General features: G+C 43.9%; 2 protein-coding genes across 2 annotated transcripts in view; both read right to left on the bottom strand.

Annotated features, from left to right (window-relative positions):
• Nucleotides 1-17,219, bottom strand: part of LOC114546127 (polymeric immunoglobulin receptor-like) — a 30,705-nt gene extending 13,486 nt beyond the window's left edge. The window contains exon 1 of the mRNA XM_028564792.1: nt 17,017-17,219. Coding sequence (XP_028420593.1) covers nt 17,017-17,065 — 49 coding nt within the window. The 5' untranslated portion in view covers nt 17,066-17,219. The remainder of the gene's footprint in view (nt 1-17,016) is intronic.
• The window catches only part of LOC114546120 (low affinity immunoglobulin gamma Fc region receptor II-like), a 1,096,214-nt gene that overhangs the window by 383,395 nt on the left and 693,878 nt on the right, over nt 1-18,941 (bottom strand). The gene's annotated exons all lie outside the window — the stretch shown is intronic.

Here is an 18,941-nt window from a genome sequence, read left to right on the forward strand (position 1 = left end):
AGCGAGTTTGAACATATATATATTAAAAAAAGCAACACAGCGGCTGCTGGAAGAGAGAGAATTTGCGTGGGAGAAAATTGCTGCTCGAGTCAATGCGTAAGCTCCCACCCGGTCCCCTCCTCGCGGCTCCCCGCTCCATTGCGCCTCTGCTTCCGCTTCCAGTCTTCCCCTCTTCTGCTCCTCGGCTCCCTGGTTTCCAGTGTCTCTTCCTCTGCCTCCCTGTTCTCCCTGAGCTTCCTCACCTTCCCCAGCCACAGTCATCATGCCTTCGCTCCGTTCCTTGGTGTCCGCCTCCTCCCATCCCCTCTCCCTCACCTATCCCTTTAATCCAAATAAACCCTCTGTTGTCTTTGAGTCTTGCATTTGGGTCTGTACTGTCACACTCACAACCAATCAATCGATCAAGCCACCCTGGACCCAGCAGGCTCACCTCCCCTTCCAACCCCCCGCCCCAGGATTTGTTTTTTGCTGTGGCCACCCAGGGAGCCTTGCTCGGCCAGCGCGCCACGGCAATACAGTCCGTGACAGAGGCTCTTCGCTACGGCACCTCAGCATTCAGCTCTGTCGTCTCAACCCACACGACGCCTCCAGTAATTACCGGCCCGTTTCCCATCTCGTACTCCCACGTCCAACCCAGCTCCGCTCGTGTTCCTGACTGGTCTCAGTGAGAAGACGAAGGATCTTTTGGCCACCAGGGATGAGCCGGAGACTCTCAATGGTCTCATTAAGTCAGCCATCGATTTAGATAATCGCCTCGGGGAAAGAGAGAGAGAGCGTCCCGCACATCTTCCTGGTCCTGCCCCCCACCATCACGGGCCCCCCACCTTCCCAGTCACGCTAGGTGGCACCTCCGGCCCTTCCCTCTCCGCCTCCACCCAAGCCTATGCAACTGGGCCGTGCTTGCCTCTCCTCCGAGGAACGGGAACGCCGCCGCCTCCCGGCGTGTGCATTTATTGTGGTAAACCCGGCCACTTCATTTCCTCATGCCCGTTTCGCCCAAAAGAGTCGGCTCGCCAGTAGCGATGGGAGCTCTGCTGAGCCGAACCTCTCCCAAGCCCCGCCTCCTGCTGGAGGTCTCCCTGTTCTGGCAGGGGGTGACCCTTCCCCTCGGCGGCGCTAGTCGACTGCGGGGCGGACTTGCCCGGCAGCTCTCCATCCCCCAAAATCCCCTCGACACCCGCTTCATGCCACCGGCCTCAACGAGAGCCCCTGACCACTGTCACCCACTGCATCCCCCTGCTCCACCTCCTCACCTTCGGCAACCATCACAATTCCCTTTCATTCCACCTTGTCTCCTCTCCTGCCACTCCCGTTGTCCTTGGTCTACCCTGGTTCGTAACCCTAACCCAACCCCAACGTGAACTGGGCGCGGGGGAAGATCAGGAATTGGATCACTGACTGTCATGCAGCCTGTCTGTTGTCCGCTCGAGCCCCCGGTAAATCCACCCATCCCATCTCTCCTAATGCTCCTCCTGATTTGACTCTCGTCCCCTCCGAGTACTATGACCTAGCCTTAGTCTTTAGTGAGGATCGGTCCCTTTTTACTAGTCAAAATGTATATTTAAAATAATAGTTTGTCGTAAGAATTCTATTGTCAGATATCTAAAATGTTTTTTCTGGAAAGGAAGAATGACGTTTTGGATATCTGAAATGATCATTGATCAAAACATTGTAATGACTTATTTTTTTACTTTTATTTAAGCAATTTTTTATCAAGTGTCAATTATCGAGTCATAGTGTTGTTACTTGAGGAAATTTTATTGAAAATAAGAAGTACTTTAAGTTTAAAGTAATTTTGCTTACAGTTCTTTTACAGTAATAAAATATTCTCTAAATGTTGAGATCATTTGAACTGATTGTCTCTCTGTCTGACTCTCTGGGACCAACTCATCATGGGAGACCCTAGAGGAACTGCAGCCAGTGGCGGTCTTAACATAGAGGCAAAGGTAAGCGTCTGCTTGGGGCCCCCTACCAGCGGTTGTAGTAGGGGGGCCCCCAACCAACCTTTAACAAAAATAAATAAAAAATAAAAAGCCCCTTAACATCATGAACGCTTCAAAAAGCATGGTAAACTACGTTGAAATGTTGAAATAGTAGTTAAAATGTCCAGTTTATGGTTATCTGTACTTACACATACACCCCCTACTTTCACAATGAAATGAACTAGTCTAGGACTAGGAGAACTGAGAAGTAAACAAACAGTTCGAAGCAAGACAAGTCTAAACGTGAAAAATGAAACAAAGTTACCCAAGCGGCTATAATAAAAAAACAAAAAGTCGGCAATAATAATTTGGCAACGCTGCCAAAGATGACAAACTTTTTTACTGCTGGGGATACAGAAAGGAACAACATGCTCCTACAGCAGCAGCAGCCAGCTGTGAAGTGGCGCTAGGTGAGGATAACGTTAACCAAGACAAATGAAATGAAGAGGACATCACGCTGTTTCATAAAGAAGAGCAGGAGAAGAACAGAAAAAGGAGGAGAGGAAGAGAAAGAAAGACAAGGGAGAGAGAGTAAAAACAGGCATGAGGAGGAAAAGAAACAGAGGGATAAGGAAGAGAGAAAGGAAGGGACAGAGACACAAAAGAGAGAAGGTAATCATTTAATAATACAACGTTTCATATTATTATTTCTTAATCCCAATTATTGACTGTTGTGGGTTTTTTATATCCTCTCACTTCATGGCAATGCTGCAAACACACACACACACACAGACACAGACACACACATAGACACATACACACACAGACACACACACACACACACACACACACACACACACATACACTATCATGTACATAGATTTGTTTGTAGAATGTTTGAAATGTTCAATCTCAAGCGCAATGCCAATTGTCAGTCAGTCAGTCACTCACACACACATACAAAGTGAATTATTCATCTTGGCAATATACGCTAACTATATGACTGTTGGTGGGGTTTACCCTGATTACTTGTCTTGCTGGTTATATTGATATTGATTTGATCAATATGCATTGCTTCTAATTCCTCTCTTACTCCTCTTACTAGAGTTTATAATAGATTGTGTAGATTTATTCTTAACTGTGCATTTACAACTCATCACTGTATAATGTATGAACTTCTTGACTTGCCCACACCATTAATAAGAAGACAGATTCATTGGTTGCACTTTGTCTTTAAATGTGTTCATTTCAATTATCCTATTTATTTAAAACAGTTTTTGGTTCCTTTTTCCTCCACTCATCGTTTAAGACATACCGTACAGCTTTTCTTTTCAGTACCTCATGTTTCTAAGTCTAGATCAAAAAATGCTTTTATGTTTAAAGCACCTTCTGATTGGAATAACTTACCAGTAAATATTCGTTCGATTTCAACTTTCAGACTGTTCAAACATGCCTTGTCAATTCATTTTCATACTAACTGTACATGTAGACTTTAATTCTCTCCAGTCGTATCTCATTCTTCACTTTTCTTTTCTTATTGAACCACTTAATCTCACTCTTTCAACAGTAACGTTTGGTTATATGTTGATGTATCACTATTCCCTGTTATTTATTATGTTGTAATTGTAGGCTCTGTGTGTGTGTTTTTTTTTTTTTGTGTGTGTAATGTTTTGTTTATTATGTTTGTATGTCTGTAATGTTATTTTTGTTGTATTTTGTTCAGGACCCCCTCGAAAACGAGATGGTACATCTCAAGGGGTTATCCTAATAAAAGAATTTCAATATCTTAAGAAAAGAATAAACAGTGCTGGTTTTCCTGCAATTTTGGCAATGACAGGTGATATCTGAAACCTTATTCTCTGTTGGGTTCCATCGTGACTATTAGTTTGTGTAGTGCTACACTTTGTGTGTTCTCTGCTTTTGGAGTAAAGAAGTGTATGCAGGGTTTAAAGGGAAGGTTTTTTTTTTTCTCCTCTCCAACCTTTACTTGCCCATAGATTAGGTTTACCTGCCACTATTCAGTCAGTACATTTTATTTTCGTTCTCTTTTAAAGATCGGATGGGGGGTGGCCACTGGCTGCAGCAACAACCTGATACTCAGAAAAACACACTGAGAGAGACTCACTCACCTGGAACCTGCAGATGGATGATTCTGATGATTGTGATTGGGTCAGAGTCGTTCCCTCTCTTTGTACGTCCTGAATCATTGGTTTTAACGCCACACTCGTATGTTCCAGCATCGATGCTTCTCACATTCTTCAAAATTAAAGACACGTCTCCGTCCTTCAGATCTCTGTCCACCAGCTCCACCCTGTCCTTAAAGGATGGATGCTGGTGGGTTGGATCCAAGTGTCCATCGCTGTAATAGAGGACGATATCTGGCTCCAGGTCGTCTCTGGTCCACTCTACAGCTAAGATGGAGGGATCAGCAGCCTGACATGGCAGAGTGACATCATCTCCAGGGTGCACTGTTACCTCAATCAGGTCTGAAAAACAATAATAAACAAAAGTAATCAATAAAAGTCATGGTATTTCTAAAGACCTCCATCAGGTGTAACACAGCAGAAGGGATGTTAATGATCAGAGATATCAGAGGACTTTATTACCACAAGTTCAACACATGAAGAAGCTCCTCACTGAGATACGTGTTGACATGACTCATCAATAGTTCAGGTCTAATCCTTCAGGAAATGTTGTTTAATATTAGATCTGATCTCTGTCATAGTCAGTGTCTCTCACCCCTAAAGGTCATTTTATGTTCCTGAGTTAAATCTATGCCATGGCTATGTACGTAGGTACGAGATACCGAGCCTGAAGTCTCCTCTCAAATAATTTAACTACACGTTATGTTGCTCGTTATCTGACATTAAGCAGGTTCTGCTTCATCAAGGCATATTGTAACGAAAAAGCTTAACGTGGTTTTATTACTTAAACAATAATCAATCACCAAATTTCTCTCTCATATTGCTCCTCATAACCACTGAAAACTGTCAAAAAATCTAACCCAAAGTCTAATTATTATGGACGTCAGCACTCTACCACTATATTTTTTAATTAATTGGACTGTCTTCAATTTTTTGACAGTTTTCAGTGGTTATGAGGAGCAATATGAGAGACCAATTTGGTAATCATTGATCATTGCTAAGGTACATTAAACCACGTTAAGCTTTTATCTCGCCATAGGCACCGATGAAGAAGACAACGTTAATGTGAGATAACTTCTATAATAAAAGTATTTTGAAACCCCTACAATACTTTTCATTTTAAGACTAAGGCCAACCTCATTTCTCTCATCACGTAAGCCTAGCTTAAGCACACAAACCTAAATTGGGCTGGAACAACTGGTTACCTTTGCCTCAATAGCCTAAGCATGATCAAATCTTATGAAATTACCTGAACATTGTTAAATGGTTCAGATGTCAGAACCAGTTACCTTTACACTTAAGACAAATGTGTAAAAGAAAACACGTATTAAACACTGCTCCAAACGTGTTATTGGGATTTACTTTCTGCACTGCCTTGATAACATTTTGTATTCAGTTGCTGTGAAACAACTTTGGACTTGATCTAAAACAACTTACAAGAAAAGAACAGAACATTATAGGTATAAAAATGCGCTTTTAAAAATTGTGAATGTGGCTAGCAAGATAGTGGGTGTGAAGTTTAGTAGCCTTACAGACATTTTTAACAAACAGATTTAAAAAAAGCCATGTCTATTTGCAAGGACTCCACTCACCCTCTGTACGGAGAATACTTGCTATTACCTTCTGGCTTACGTTTTAGCACTCCCTTAGCTCTTAAACAGAGATACAAAAACTCTTTTATTCCTCGTTCCATTCAGGCACTCAATTTACCTAAGAGGAGGTGATAGCTTTGTTTATCTTAATTACCCCTGTATTTCTTTTTTATAATTTATTATTATTATTGATTATTACTTTCATTATCATCATTACCATCACCTTATCGTGGTGGAGAGGTTTGTGTGTCTCTGTGAACCTGAGGGCTGTGTTGTCTGGAGCTTTGTGCTCCTGGTAGGGTCTCCCAAGGCAAAGTGGTCTCAGGTGAGGGGCCAGACAAAGAATGGTTCAAAAACCCGAATGCAAAAGCTAAGCAGAGATGGAGTGACCCTGCCCGGAGGAAGCCGGGGCCCCGTCTGGAGCCAGGCCCAGACGGGCGGGCTCGTGGCCGGGCGAAGTGCCTGGTGGCGGGTTTGCCACGGAGCCCGGCCGGGCACAGCCCGAACAAGCTACGTGGCAACTCCCTCTCCATCCCATGGGCCCACCACCTGTGGGAGGAACCGTTGGGGTCGGGTGCGATGCCACATGGGTGGCAGTGAAGGTCAGGGGCCTCGGCGGACCAGACCCGGGCGGCAGACGCTGGCTCTGGGGCGTGGAACGTCACCTCTGTGGGGGAAGGAGCCGGAACTGGTGCGGGAGGTGGGCGCTACCGGTTAGATCTGGTGGGGCTTACCTCTACGCACAGTCTTGGTTCTGGAACCATACTCCTGGATAGGGGTGGACTCTTTTCTTCTCCGGAGTTGCCCAGGGGTGTGAGGCGCCCGGGCGGGTGTGGGGATACTCACAAGCCCCGGCTGGCGCCCGCTGTGTTGGAGTTTACCCCGTGTGGACGAGAGGGTCGCCTCCCTCGCCTGCGGGTTGTGGGGGAAAACTCTGACTGTTGTTTGTGCATATGCACCAAACAGGAGTTCGGAGTATTCAGCCTTCTTGGAGACCTTGACTGGAGTCCTGCATGGGGCTCCAGTGGGGGACTCCATTGTTCTGCTGGGGACTTCAACGCACACGTGGGCAATGATGGAGACACCTGGAGGCGTGATTGGGAGGAACGGCCTCCCTGATCTAAACCACAGTGGGTGTTTGTTGTTGGACTTCTGTGCTAGTCATGGATTGTCTATAACGAACACCATGTTCGAACATAGGGATGCTCATAAGTGTACCTGGTACCAGAGCACCCTAGGGCGAAGGTCAATGATCGATTTCATAATCGTTTCATCTGATCTGAGGCCGTATGTTTTGGACACTCGGGTGAAAGAGGGGCAGAGCTGTCAACCCGATCACCATCTGGTGATGAGTTGGGTCAGAGGGTGGGGAAGACTCTGGACAGACCTGGTAAGCCCAAACGTGTAGTGCGGGTAAATTGGGAACGTCTGGAGGAGGCCCCTGTCCAACAGACTTTCAACTCACACCTCCGGGCGGAGCTTTTCGTGCATCCCTGTGGAGGCTGGGGGCATTGAACCCGAGTGGACAATGTTCAAAGTTTCCATTGCTGAAGCTGCGGCGAGGAGCTGTGGTCTTAGGGTCTTAGGTGCCTCAAGGGGCGGTAACCCACTAACACCGTGGTGGACACCGGTGGTCAGGGAAGCCGTCCGACTGAAGAAGGAGTCTTTCGGGATATGTTATCCCGGAGGACTCGGAGGCAGTTGCAGGGCACCGAAGGGCCCAAAGGGCTGCAGCCTCTGCCGTGAAAGAGGCAAAGCAGCGGGTGTGGGAGAAGTTTGGAGAAGACATGGAGAAGGACTTTCGGTCGGCACCAAAGTGCTTCTGGAAAACTGTTCGCCACCTCAGGAGGGGGAAGCGGGAACCATCCAAGCTGTGTACAGTAAGGATGGGACACTGTTGACCTCAACTGAGGAGGTAATAGGGCGGTGGAAGGAACACTTTGAGGAACTCCTGAATCCGACTAATCGCCCTCTATGTTAGAGGCAGAGCTGGAGGATAATGGGGGATTGTCGTCGATTTCCCAGGCGGAAGTCACTGATGTAGTCAAACAACTACACAGTGGCAAAGCCCCGGGATTGATGAGATCCGTCCAGAAATGCTCAAGGCTCTGGGTGTGGAGGGGCTGTCCTGGTTGACACGCCTTTTCAACATTGCGTGGAAGTCTGGGACGGTGCCAAAGGAGTGGCAGACTGGGGTGGTGGTTCCCCTTTTAAAAAGGGGGACCAGAGGGTGTGTGCCAATTATAGGGGTATCACACTTCTCAGCCTCCCTGGTAAAGTCTACTCAAGGTGCTGGAAAGGAGGGTTCGGCCCGATAGTCGAACCTCGGGTTGAGGAGGAACAATGCGGATTCCGTCCTGGTCGTGGAACAACAGACCAGCTCTTCACTCGCAAGGATCCTGGAGGGAGCCTGGGAGTATGCCCAACCGGTCTACATGTGTTTTGTGGATTTGGAGAAGGCGTATGACCGGGTCCCCGGGAGATACTGTGGGAGGTGCTGCGGGAGTATGGGGTGAGGGGGTCTCTTCTCAGGGCCATCCAATCTCTGTACAACCAAAGCGAGAGCTGTGTCCGGGTTCTCGGTAGTAAGTCGGACTCGTTTCAGGTGAGGGTTGGCCTCCGCCAGGGCTGCGCTTTGTCACCAATCCTGTTTGTAGTATTTATGGACAGGATATCGAGGTGAGTCGGGGTGGGGAGGGGTTGCAGTTTGGTGGGCTGGGGATCTCATCGCAGCTCTTTGCAGATGATGTGGTCCTGATGGCATCATCGGCCTGCGACCTTCAGCACTCACTGGATCGGTTCGCAACCGAGTGTGAAGCGGTTGGGATGAGGATCAGCACCTCTAAATCTGAGGCCATGGTTCTCAGCAGGAAACCGATGGAATGCCTTCTCCAGGTAGGGAATGAGTCCTTACCCCAAGTGAAGGAGTTCAAGTACCTTGGGGTTGTGTTCGGTGAGTGAGGGGGACAATGGAGCGGGAGATTGGTCGGAGAATCGGAAGCAGCGGGTGCGGTATTGCATTCAATCTATCGCACCGTTGGACGAAAAAGAGAGCTTAGCCAGAAGGCAAAGCTCTCGATCTACCGGTCAGTTTTCGTTCCTACCCTCACCTATGGTCATGAAGGCTGGGTCATGACCGAAAGAACGAGATCCAGGGTACAAGCGGCTGAAATGGGTTTCCTCAGGAGGGTGGCTGGCGTCTCCCTTAGAGATAGGGTGAGAAGCTCAGTCATCCGTGAGGAGCTCGGAGAGAGCCGCTGCTCCTTTGCGTCGAAAGGAGCCAGTTGAGGTGGTTCGGGCATCTGGTAAGGATGCCCCTGGGGCGCCCCCTAGGGGAGGTGTTCCAGGCACGTCCAGCTGGGAGGAGGCCTCGGGAAGACCCAGGACTAGGTGGAGGGATTATATCTCCAACCTGGCCTGGGAACTCAGGATCCCCAGTCGGAGCTGGTTAATGTTGCTCGGGAAAGGGAAGTTTGGGGTCCCCTGCTGGAACTGCTCCCCAGCGACCCGACACCGGATAAGCGGACGAAGATGGATGGATGGATGGATGGACTTTCATTATGTCCCCAACATAATTTCTGCTATTGCTGTTTTATTGCTGTATGTATTGCTGTTTTTAGTAAGTTAATTGTTGTGTGGTTGTGGTGTATATTTCCATGTGATGTCTTCCTGCTGCACACAAATTGCCCTTCTGGGACAAAGAATAAACTGAACTGACCTGAACTGAACTATTCAAATCACAGGCGGAGTTTGACATTTGAGCCGTGGTGGTGGGGGGGCTCGTAGCAGCTGAGACCTGGGGTCCGTTTCAGGAAGGAGGTTTAACAAACTCTGAGTCTAACCCTGATCTCAGAGTTGATTTACCCTGAGATGGGAAACACTGAGTTTTCACATGATTCAACCCAGCAGTACATATAACCGGGCTGATCACCTCATCGGCGCCAGTTCGTTACAACCATCCATGTACACCATCCAGTCTCGTCATCCATGCTGGGATTCCTCTTTGTAACTAGGGTGTACTCACCTCTGCCTGCTCGCCTCGAGTCCCTGTCCTGCCTCGATTCTCCACTGCCTGCTCGCCTCAACCCTCACACCAGCCCTGGAGCTTCCCAGCCCTGACTCTACCGTCATTGTTTCTTATACGTACAATCTGTTCATTAAAGACTCCTTTAAAACTAAATTACTAGTCCCGTGTGTTTATCTCTGCATTCTGGGTCAGAAATGAACCTTGACACATTCATCTTAAGAGTGCACCTGGGGTCCATTTCAGGAAAGAGGTTTAACAAACTTGGAGTCTAACCCTGATGTCTGAGTTGATTTACCCTGACATGGAAACTCAGAGTTTTCGGTTGCAGAACAGCTGATTTGGGTTGGTCCAATCAACTCAGAGAAGGTTCAGTTAAGCACGTGCACCACCACAATAAAGAGGCAGCATGAATGGAGCCATGATACTACGATTCACCATAGCAACAACCACAAACAAACTGGTCAGTGGAAATATTCATGGACACATACAGCGAGTTTGAACATATATATATTAAAAAAAGCAACACAGCGGCTGCTGGAAGAGAGAGAATTTGCGTGGGAGAAAATTGCTGCTTGAGTCAATGCGTAAGCTCTAATATAGTGAATTAATATCAGATTTAAGTATATAAATCTAAAAAAAAGTATAAGTATAATATTACTGGTGAAATGGTATTGAACCTATAATCTATAAAAGTCCTAGGCCTACTAATTCCATTTTGAGGCTGCAGCACCATTAACCATTAACAGAATTATAATTCATAATCTTTTATTTCAAAGGGTTTACATCATTCATTGCAATACTGTGTAGTTCCTTTTTAATGGCTCTTATTGGTTTGTGTCCAAGGAACACTATAAAAACGTTTTAAAAACATTTCAGAGTGAGTCACACTTTTCTGACGGCGCTTTGCTATACAGTCGCTTTACTAAAATGCTCCGCATCACCAATGTTGAAAACTGCTGTTTGCAAAAAAAAAAGATATGCTGGTATGTAGAGCATGTCCACAATGGATGACGTTAGTGATATGAGGACGGATAAGGTTATGTAGGCTACATAACTGATAGACTGGGAATAAAAAACGATACCGCTCACATAGCTAGGCTAGAATCTGGAAATGAAAATGCATCTATAGTCGGAGCCTCAATGGTCTACACATGTTGACGATCCCATTGATGAAGAAGCTGTATTACTTCACAGGGAGTTAAACAGACGTCTGGAGATGATGTTGAGGCCCCGACTATAGATGCATTTACATTTCCAGATAACTACCTATGTGAGCCGTATCGCTTTTCTTCCCAGTCTATTATTTATGTAGCCTACGTAACCTTATCCATCCTCATATCACTAATGTCACCCATCGTGGACATGCTCTACATGTTTGCAAACAGCAGTTTTCTTTACAACATTGTTGATGCGGAGTATATTAGTAAAACCACTGTATAGCAAAGCGCAGTCAGAAAAGTGTGACTCGCTCTGAAACTTTTTTTAAACATTTGTGTAGAGTTCCCAGGACACAAACCAGTGAGAGCCCTTAAAAAAGAAATGAATGATTGCAAATCATAATTCTGTTAATGATGGTGCTGCAGCCTGAATGGGATTAGTAGTAGTTTACTTTTTCACCCACAGCATTACTGTTATGACTGAGATAGAACGGACCCAAATGCAAGGCTCAAAAAACAAAGTTTTATTTAAACAATGGTCAACGGGGAGAAAGTAGGGAAGTGGACGCCAGGGACAGGAGCAAGGGCAGAGGTAGGATGGCGAGGGAACACAAGGGAGCGTGGGGAAACCGGGCCGAGGGAGAGGCACTGGAATCCAGGGAGCCGAGGAGCTGGAGTGGGGAGAGGCTGGAAGCGAAGTTGGAGGTGAAATGGAGCAGGGAGCCGAGAGGGGGGGACTGGATGATGGAGCCAGCTGACTAGAGACAGTGGGAAGATGGAAGATGACTGTGTAGAACACAAACACAAGAGAGGGTATGGTACAGCAACAACAGAGCTGGGAGCTTAGAGCGAGAGTCAACAGTGTAGGTGAGACAAAACTCACAGCCAGCCGACCCCAACCATCACATTTACACTTAAATGAAATGATATGCTAGGTGTAGCCTACTACCATTCAGTTTTCACCATTAATATTATAGGTTACCTGTGATTAAAATATTAATATATTATATTAGAGCTTACGCATTGACTCGAGCAGCAATTTTCTCCCACGCAAATTCTCTCTTTTGCAGCAGCCGCTGTGTTGCTTTTTTAACATGTTCAAACTCGCTGTATGTGCGCATGAGTATTTCCGCCGACCAATTTGTTTGTGGTTGTTACCATGGTGAATCATAATATCATGGCTCCATTCTCCATTCATGCTGCCTTTTTATTGTGGTGGTGCATGTGCTTAACTCTGAGTGAACCTTCTCTATCTGAAACGATGTCCACAGGTATTCCATGGGGACGGAATACATGTTGGACTATGAGGTCCGCTGTCTCACTGGTTTAGAGAATCTGTCCATGATGGTAAGTAGTGTATAATTACCTTCCGATTTAGGAAGACCAGTAACAAAGTCAAGAGCTACATGGGACCAGGGAAGACTCTGAACCGCGAGAACACACAAACAGGATGGGGAAGAACAGCTGACCCATAACAGAATGTGTTGAAAACAATATTCACCTTTCATCTTACACCAATTTCAAAACAGATTTTCTGATATCAGGGTGCATAGGTTACATAATATAGCCTAGGCTAAAACGAAAACATTTAAAAAGGTTAGGTGCAAACGATTATTCAATTTTCTTAAACAGAACTTTGGAAACATTGGTGTAAGAATGAACTAGGTTATAACCTGTAAATGTTGGCATCTATGCGTAAGCAGCTGTTTTTATTAAGGGATCATGTCTGTATTTGAGGCCAAACTAATGAGTTGTTTCATTCACCATAATTACTTTTAAAACACATTTTTCTCCTCTGTAGAATGTTGTAGTAATGTAGTGCTCAGATATTCAGTTCAGTTCTGTACAGTAACATGCAAAGGCCAGTAAAATGTTGTTGCCAGTTGCTGTTGATAGGTATACACGGCATCTGGACAGGCTCGGACACAGCTCGGAAACCGGTAGGTGGAACAACCAGAAGGCACACAACACCGGTATCTCCGGGGCCGCGGGCGGCTCCTTGTGTTTTTCAAAGTTATTCAATGCAGATGGTCTTCTAATGAATTACTCTGAATTGTTGTCCTGCTATAACATCCCTGTCACACCAAAAGAGTTTGCTATTGTAATGGATGCTATTCCCAAAGGTGTGATGATATTATTTAGAGGTAACACAGTCTCCAACCCCCTGGTACTTTAGTCTGGGTTAGGACAATAGAATGTTAATTCCTGTAAACTTGTAAGGGCTCGACATCTGCATGTTAGATCCTATTGATCTGTGGGTACAAATGACCCCTAGGGGGCAGAATTTAGAGCATGTTCTTCCTAATTGGACAGCGAAGAAAACCCACAAGACGCGTCTAACCTGTCACCATGCCAACAAAGACTCTATGAGGAAGGCTCTTACTCACTAAGGAGAAAAGTAACCGCCCCTGGGATTGGAGGAATAAAGCAGGGGGGCAACCGTGATTCGGGGCGAAATAGATGTGGAAACTTTAGGGTTAAGCAACTATTTTCAAGGCCCGCTGCAGCGTTATTCTCTGTATTTTGACTTATCATTTTTATTAATAAATCTTTGTGTTAACCTTTCATTTGGACCGACCCTCTCCTTCTTCAGAGATTCTGAAACACGTACGACTCAACAATTATTACAGTCATATGATTTTGTCCTAACGTTTTTGGGCTAAGCTTTTGTCCTTAATGGCATTTTTTCCCCCTTACATCAGGGGTCTTCAACGTTTTTTTAAACCAAGGACCCCTTAACTTAAAGTGAGATGTAGCAGGGACCCCTTACTACATATTGTATGAAATTAAGTTGCATATTAAACTGGGCCTACAATAACTGTTAGGGCAACCTAAAGCCGTCTTACATACCCTTTAATCATAAGCTATTAAAATATTAATTGTCGGCATGATTTTATAAATCATATTTTAATGTTACATACTGTATGTGACATACTGTATGTGGCACAGTAAATCTAGGATTAACTGTATCTGTGGGCTGATATCTTAGTGTCTCCCTTACCTATAGGCCAGTAAGCTTATCATCAGTGGGGATTTATATTTGCTAAAAATATGTTGGAATTATGTTAAGGCATTTACATTTTTTCTTTTTTTTTTAAAGACTCAAAAATTTACAATAATTTGGAGGCCCCCCTGCAATGACTTTGAGGACCCCCTGTTGAAGATCTCTGCCTTACATTACTTTTACTTTTATACTTTAAGTAGTTTTGAAACCAGTACTTTTACACTTTTACTTAAGTAAAAAGCTTGAGTTGATACTTCAACTTCTACAAAAGTCTTTTCAAACCCTAGTATCTATACTTCTACTTGAGTAATGAATGTGAATACTTTTGACACCTCTGTTGGTTAGTACTTGTTGCCATCTGGGTCAGAGCCAATTAGAAGCAGGATGTGGGTGGGAAAAGCCTCTGCTGTCTCCTGTTTGTATGGGTAAAGGGGAGGGACAGAAGGAACAGGCAAGACAAACTGCTTGACAACTTACTATGGAGCTGGGAACAAGCCCAAATAAGCAACTACACTTTAGAAACAAGCCCAAAAAAACTGCTCCCCATGGTATTGGCATAAGATTCTTGTTTTAATATTTGTTCTCTTTCTATACTGATCCTTTTTCTTCATATTTCTAAATTAATGCAGGGTCAATGCTGAGATATGTACAAGGAGGAGCAGGTGGAGAAGAAGAAGATACTGATGACAAGCAACCATCTACAAGCACTTCAAGCACACATCAACCCCAGCAAGTCTGTAGACTCCACAACAGTACCAATTTCATTTGATTTGATTGATTTTGGAAAATCTTTGGTTTATTTTATAATATTATGCACTTCTCAATACTTGAATGTGTGTGTTTTAGCTGTTCTACATAGTGTGTTTACAAAGTAAAGTAAAATTGTGTGACTTTTTTTGATGGGGGGGGCGCTATAAAGAAATTGTGCTTAGGTCATCAAAATGGCTAGCAGCGGCACTGACTGTTACTTTTTGGAAAAACTTTGCCTAATATATCTGCTGTAGTCTATATCCACGATGTTCCACTTCCTGGAGGAAGGTCTAGCAAGGTAGCATAGGTAGCTAGCAAGTAGTTTGCTAGCAAGCTATCGTTGCTTTCGTAGCTTGTGAAATTAGCCACTCATAAACAACAATCCTTGTTGATACAAGCGTCAATGTTCGCCAACAAAACATGTAATCAAACAAATGCACAAGTAGCCTAGCTGCCTGGCTAGGCTTTACAATGAAATCCAATGTCCGAACATGCTAGCGATTGGCGTGTCGGCTAGCTGAAAAGTTTGCGTGTTTAAACTAACACATACAGTGGTCTATTTAGTGGTGTGTGTGCCCTGACTAAGTTTGTTTGTCATATAAATCACAATTTGTGTTGATACAAGTACCAATGCTCGTGTAGAAAAATTTTAATCACATACAAATTTTCATGATACAGCTCTGATAACATCTTGATCAGACTTTTTGGACAGGTCTGCTACACTATGACCCACCCAGACCTCTCAGGTGGTCTGGGACAGGTCTGCTACATTATGACCCACCCAGACCTCTCAGGTGGTCTGGGACAGGTCTACTTGTTGTCCCCAGAGTCAGAACTAAACAGGGGGAAGCAGCGTTCAGTTTTTATGCTCCACATATCTGGAACAAACTCCCAGAAACCTGTAGGTCCGCTGCAACTCTCAGTTCTTTTAAATCTAAGCTAAAGACCTATCTTTTTGATGTTGCTTTTCTTTAAATAATCTATTTTATTAACTTTAATTTCTTATACTGCACTGTAACTTTTATTCTTATACTGCACTATCAATTTTATTCTAGTCTTTTAATGTTTTTAATTTGTTTATTATTGTTTTTTAATTGTTTTCTAACTGCTCTTTAATGTTTTATGTAAAGCACTTTGAAATGCCCTGTTGCTGAAATGTGCTATATAAATAAAGCTGCCTTGCCTCTTTTCGCCCAATCAGGGCGAATATCGTCTCCATTCAACCTCAATAAGAGCAAAGCGAAATTTTGCTGTGTGGAAACCTACCGTTTAAACACTCTTGATATTTGTAATTTTTGTAATTGCAAAATTTTTTGACTCTTTCATATTTAATGTACCTCCTAACACCTGATATATATGTATTTTTGAATTTGTCATTATACTTGATTTGCAATAAAGAAAAAAAAAATTAAAGAAAGCGCCGCACACACACCCGTACTACGAAGCAGGATTTGGCGTTAACGAGCTAACTTCAGGCTCAACCCAGGATTTTCTGTACTACGAAGGTGGATTAGTTGTTATTGGGTTCAATCGCCGTGGTAACTCATGCTGATCACCTAACCTGGTCGGGAGGTTAAGTTGGAGATCAGAGATCAACCGGTGTTAAAGCACCTCCTACTGACCAATCAATACTCGATTGATAACGGCTTCACCGTAAGAAGACTGCAGGCGGAGCTTGGTGTGAGGAGAGAGAGAGAGAGAGAGAGAGAGAGAGGTGCGCTCGTAAAAGTTAAAACATTTAGAGACTGACAATCCCGGTAATATTCACTGATGGCTATATTTATCAAAGATATAGATTTTAAGAGGAGGTAATACAGGCTATTTGTCGGCTTCTTCAGCCGTGTGTTGCCAATGCGCACATCAGTTTGAATTATGTTTTGATATTTTCTTATTTGCTCTCACGATCGCTTACCACTGCCAGGGTTTCAACTGAAACAAAAGACTACAGAAACGACAGTTTATGGAAAGCACAAGTGTAATTATGGTCAGATCTTGTGACTGACAGATGGGGAAGTGATATTGATAGTTGTGATTTACCATATCCTACATTTTGCCAATTCCTGTTTTAGGAAACAGTCTGAAACAGCCCGATCACTCTCTTATATTTCAAGTTACTGACAAAGTTGAACACAACACTTGCGAAACCCATTACCCATTACTGTGTAAGGAAATACCATTAAATGTGCCCTATTCATACTTAAATACAAATACACACAAGCCTAAATTTCAGAATTATTTTTAGTCAAACATTTACTTACAAAAAACTGAACTTAACTGTAAATTAAACAGATGATCATAATGATAATACTTTATATTGTTTTAAACACATTCACATTTCCTTTCAACAAGATGACATCATTGTATCTTCAAAAACCTTTAAAGTCTACATGAATATTTTCACAATAACAGCTGATATTTACCAGAAGCTGCTTCAGAAAGAAGGAACAACAGGAATAGAAATGGAGCCATGAGATCTGACAGAGTGGTGATCTGCAGTCGTCTTTGTATCCCGACACTGTTCTCTCTGGCAGTAGATATTTAGAGAATTTCCTCAACGCTAGGACTAGGGAGCAGTTGGTGGCTGTGATCTGCTATTGTGTTGCTCTCTGACAAGTCTTGATGCGTTGAGAATTTCCCCGACGCTGCACTAGGAAGAGGTAGGTATATGCATGAGAGGGTGGGTCTTACAGGACAGCTGAATCTGCATACATTTTGCAAGAGCAGCAACAGAAGGTTAACTTATTAACATAAGATGGTTATTAGAAATAACTTCTGTAATACACATGATATGAAATTCAAGCTCTTAAGCAAGTAAACACATTACTACTAGTTATTTATCTCATTGGTATAAACAAGGTCGATAAATACAAAGACCTGTCACTGTAACACAATTCAGTTAAAAAGCCACACATACTACATCCTCCAAAACAATTACACAGTTGAATTAACACAAACTGAACATTATTCATGACAGTTATGATGTTCGAGGATGCATTGCATTACTGTTGTATTAGACTTCATTCTAGCTGTACCTAATAAACTGGAAACTGAGTGCTGCAGTGGATCACTGCTGATAAGAGATACTAATGTTGGCTCCATCTCCATCCTAACAGATCTGAAGCTCTCCCCGGTCCACGTGGCCCTCTGGCCCTCTGGCCCTTTCCAGGTTTGGCTCCTTGCACCCCGGGGCTGAGTCAGCTGTACAGCTAACGAAGACAACTTTGGGCTTGGGCTCGGGCAGAGAATCTAAACTCTACCGCTATGACATTTTTTTATGTTGTCTTGGTTAATGTCAAGTTGTCATAGCAAAGACCTCGGGGGCAGCTCAGGCGGTAGAGTGGTCATCTACCAACTGGAAGGTCAGTGGGCCCTGCAGTCTACATGTCCAAGTGTACTTGGGCAAGACATCAGTGTGTGAAAAGCTCTTTGAGTTGTCAATAAGATTAAATAAAGCACGATAGAACTGCAGTCCATTTACAGTAACATCTCCATAATGCTAATGTTGCATTACGAGTTTCATAATTTAGTAAATGACACTAAAGTCCCAAGACGTGCAGGTTCAGTAGATTCTCAAAGGTGTGGATTCATTTATCTGCATATATCTTGTGGCTGTCCAGCTGTGCCCCACTCCTCACCCAATAAGTTAGATCAGTGATCTTCAACAGGGGGTCAGTGACCCCTAGAGGGTCCTCAGAGTCATTGCAGAGGGGGAGGGCACCAAATTATTGTTTAATACCGTTTGGAAAGTTTCTTCCCCCAAAATTGAAATAGACCCGAAAAATGCACTAACATGAATGCAACATTTTATTGGAATAGATAAATCGGCCTATTCGTAAAAAAGAAAAACAGCCGATAACTATTAGCCACTATGCTAGCCATCCACAGATACAGTTCAGCTAATGGACTCACTGTGCCTTCCACATATATGTTTGACATTAAAACATGATGATATATGAATACGTAAATAGTAGCTTAGTATTGCAGGGCACCATACCAAACATTATGGTAGGCCTAGTTTATCATGCAACATACAATATATGTAGTTGGGGGTCCCTGCTCGTGTCTCTTTCAGGTTAGGGGTCCTTGGCCTAAAACACACTGAGGACCCCCCGCTGATCTAGATGATACTGAGATTCTGATAACAGCTGTTCACAACCTGTTATTGTGTTCATTGTGATGTGTGCTGTTCCATAAGTTTGTTTTTACCTAATATTTCCTGATGTTCAAATACACAATAAAAAAAAAACATTTCCTGATAACTCGAACAGTGACACGTGACGAGGAAGGAGGTTGTTACGCTGGGATACAGAACGGACCCAAATGCAACGTTCAAAAAAATCAGGTT

The sequence above is a fragment of the Perca flavescens genome, chromosome 19, assembly GCF_004354835.1.
Source record: "Perca flavescens isolate YP-PL-M2 chromosome 19, PFLA_1.0, whole genome shotgun sequence".
Classification (NCBI taxonomy): Eukaryota; Metazoa; Chordata; class Actinopteri; order Perciformes; family Percidae; genus Perca; species Perca flavescens.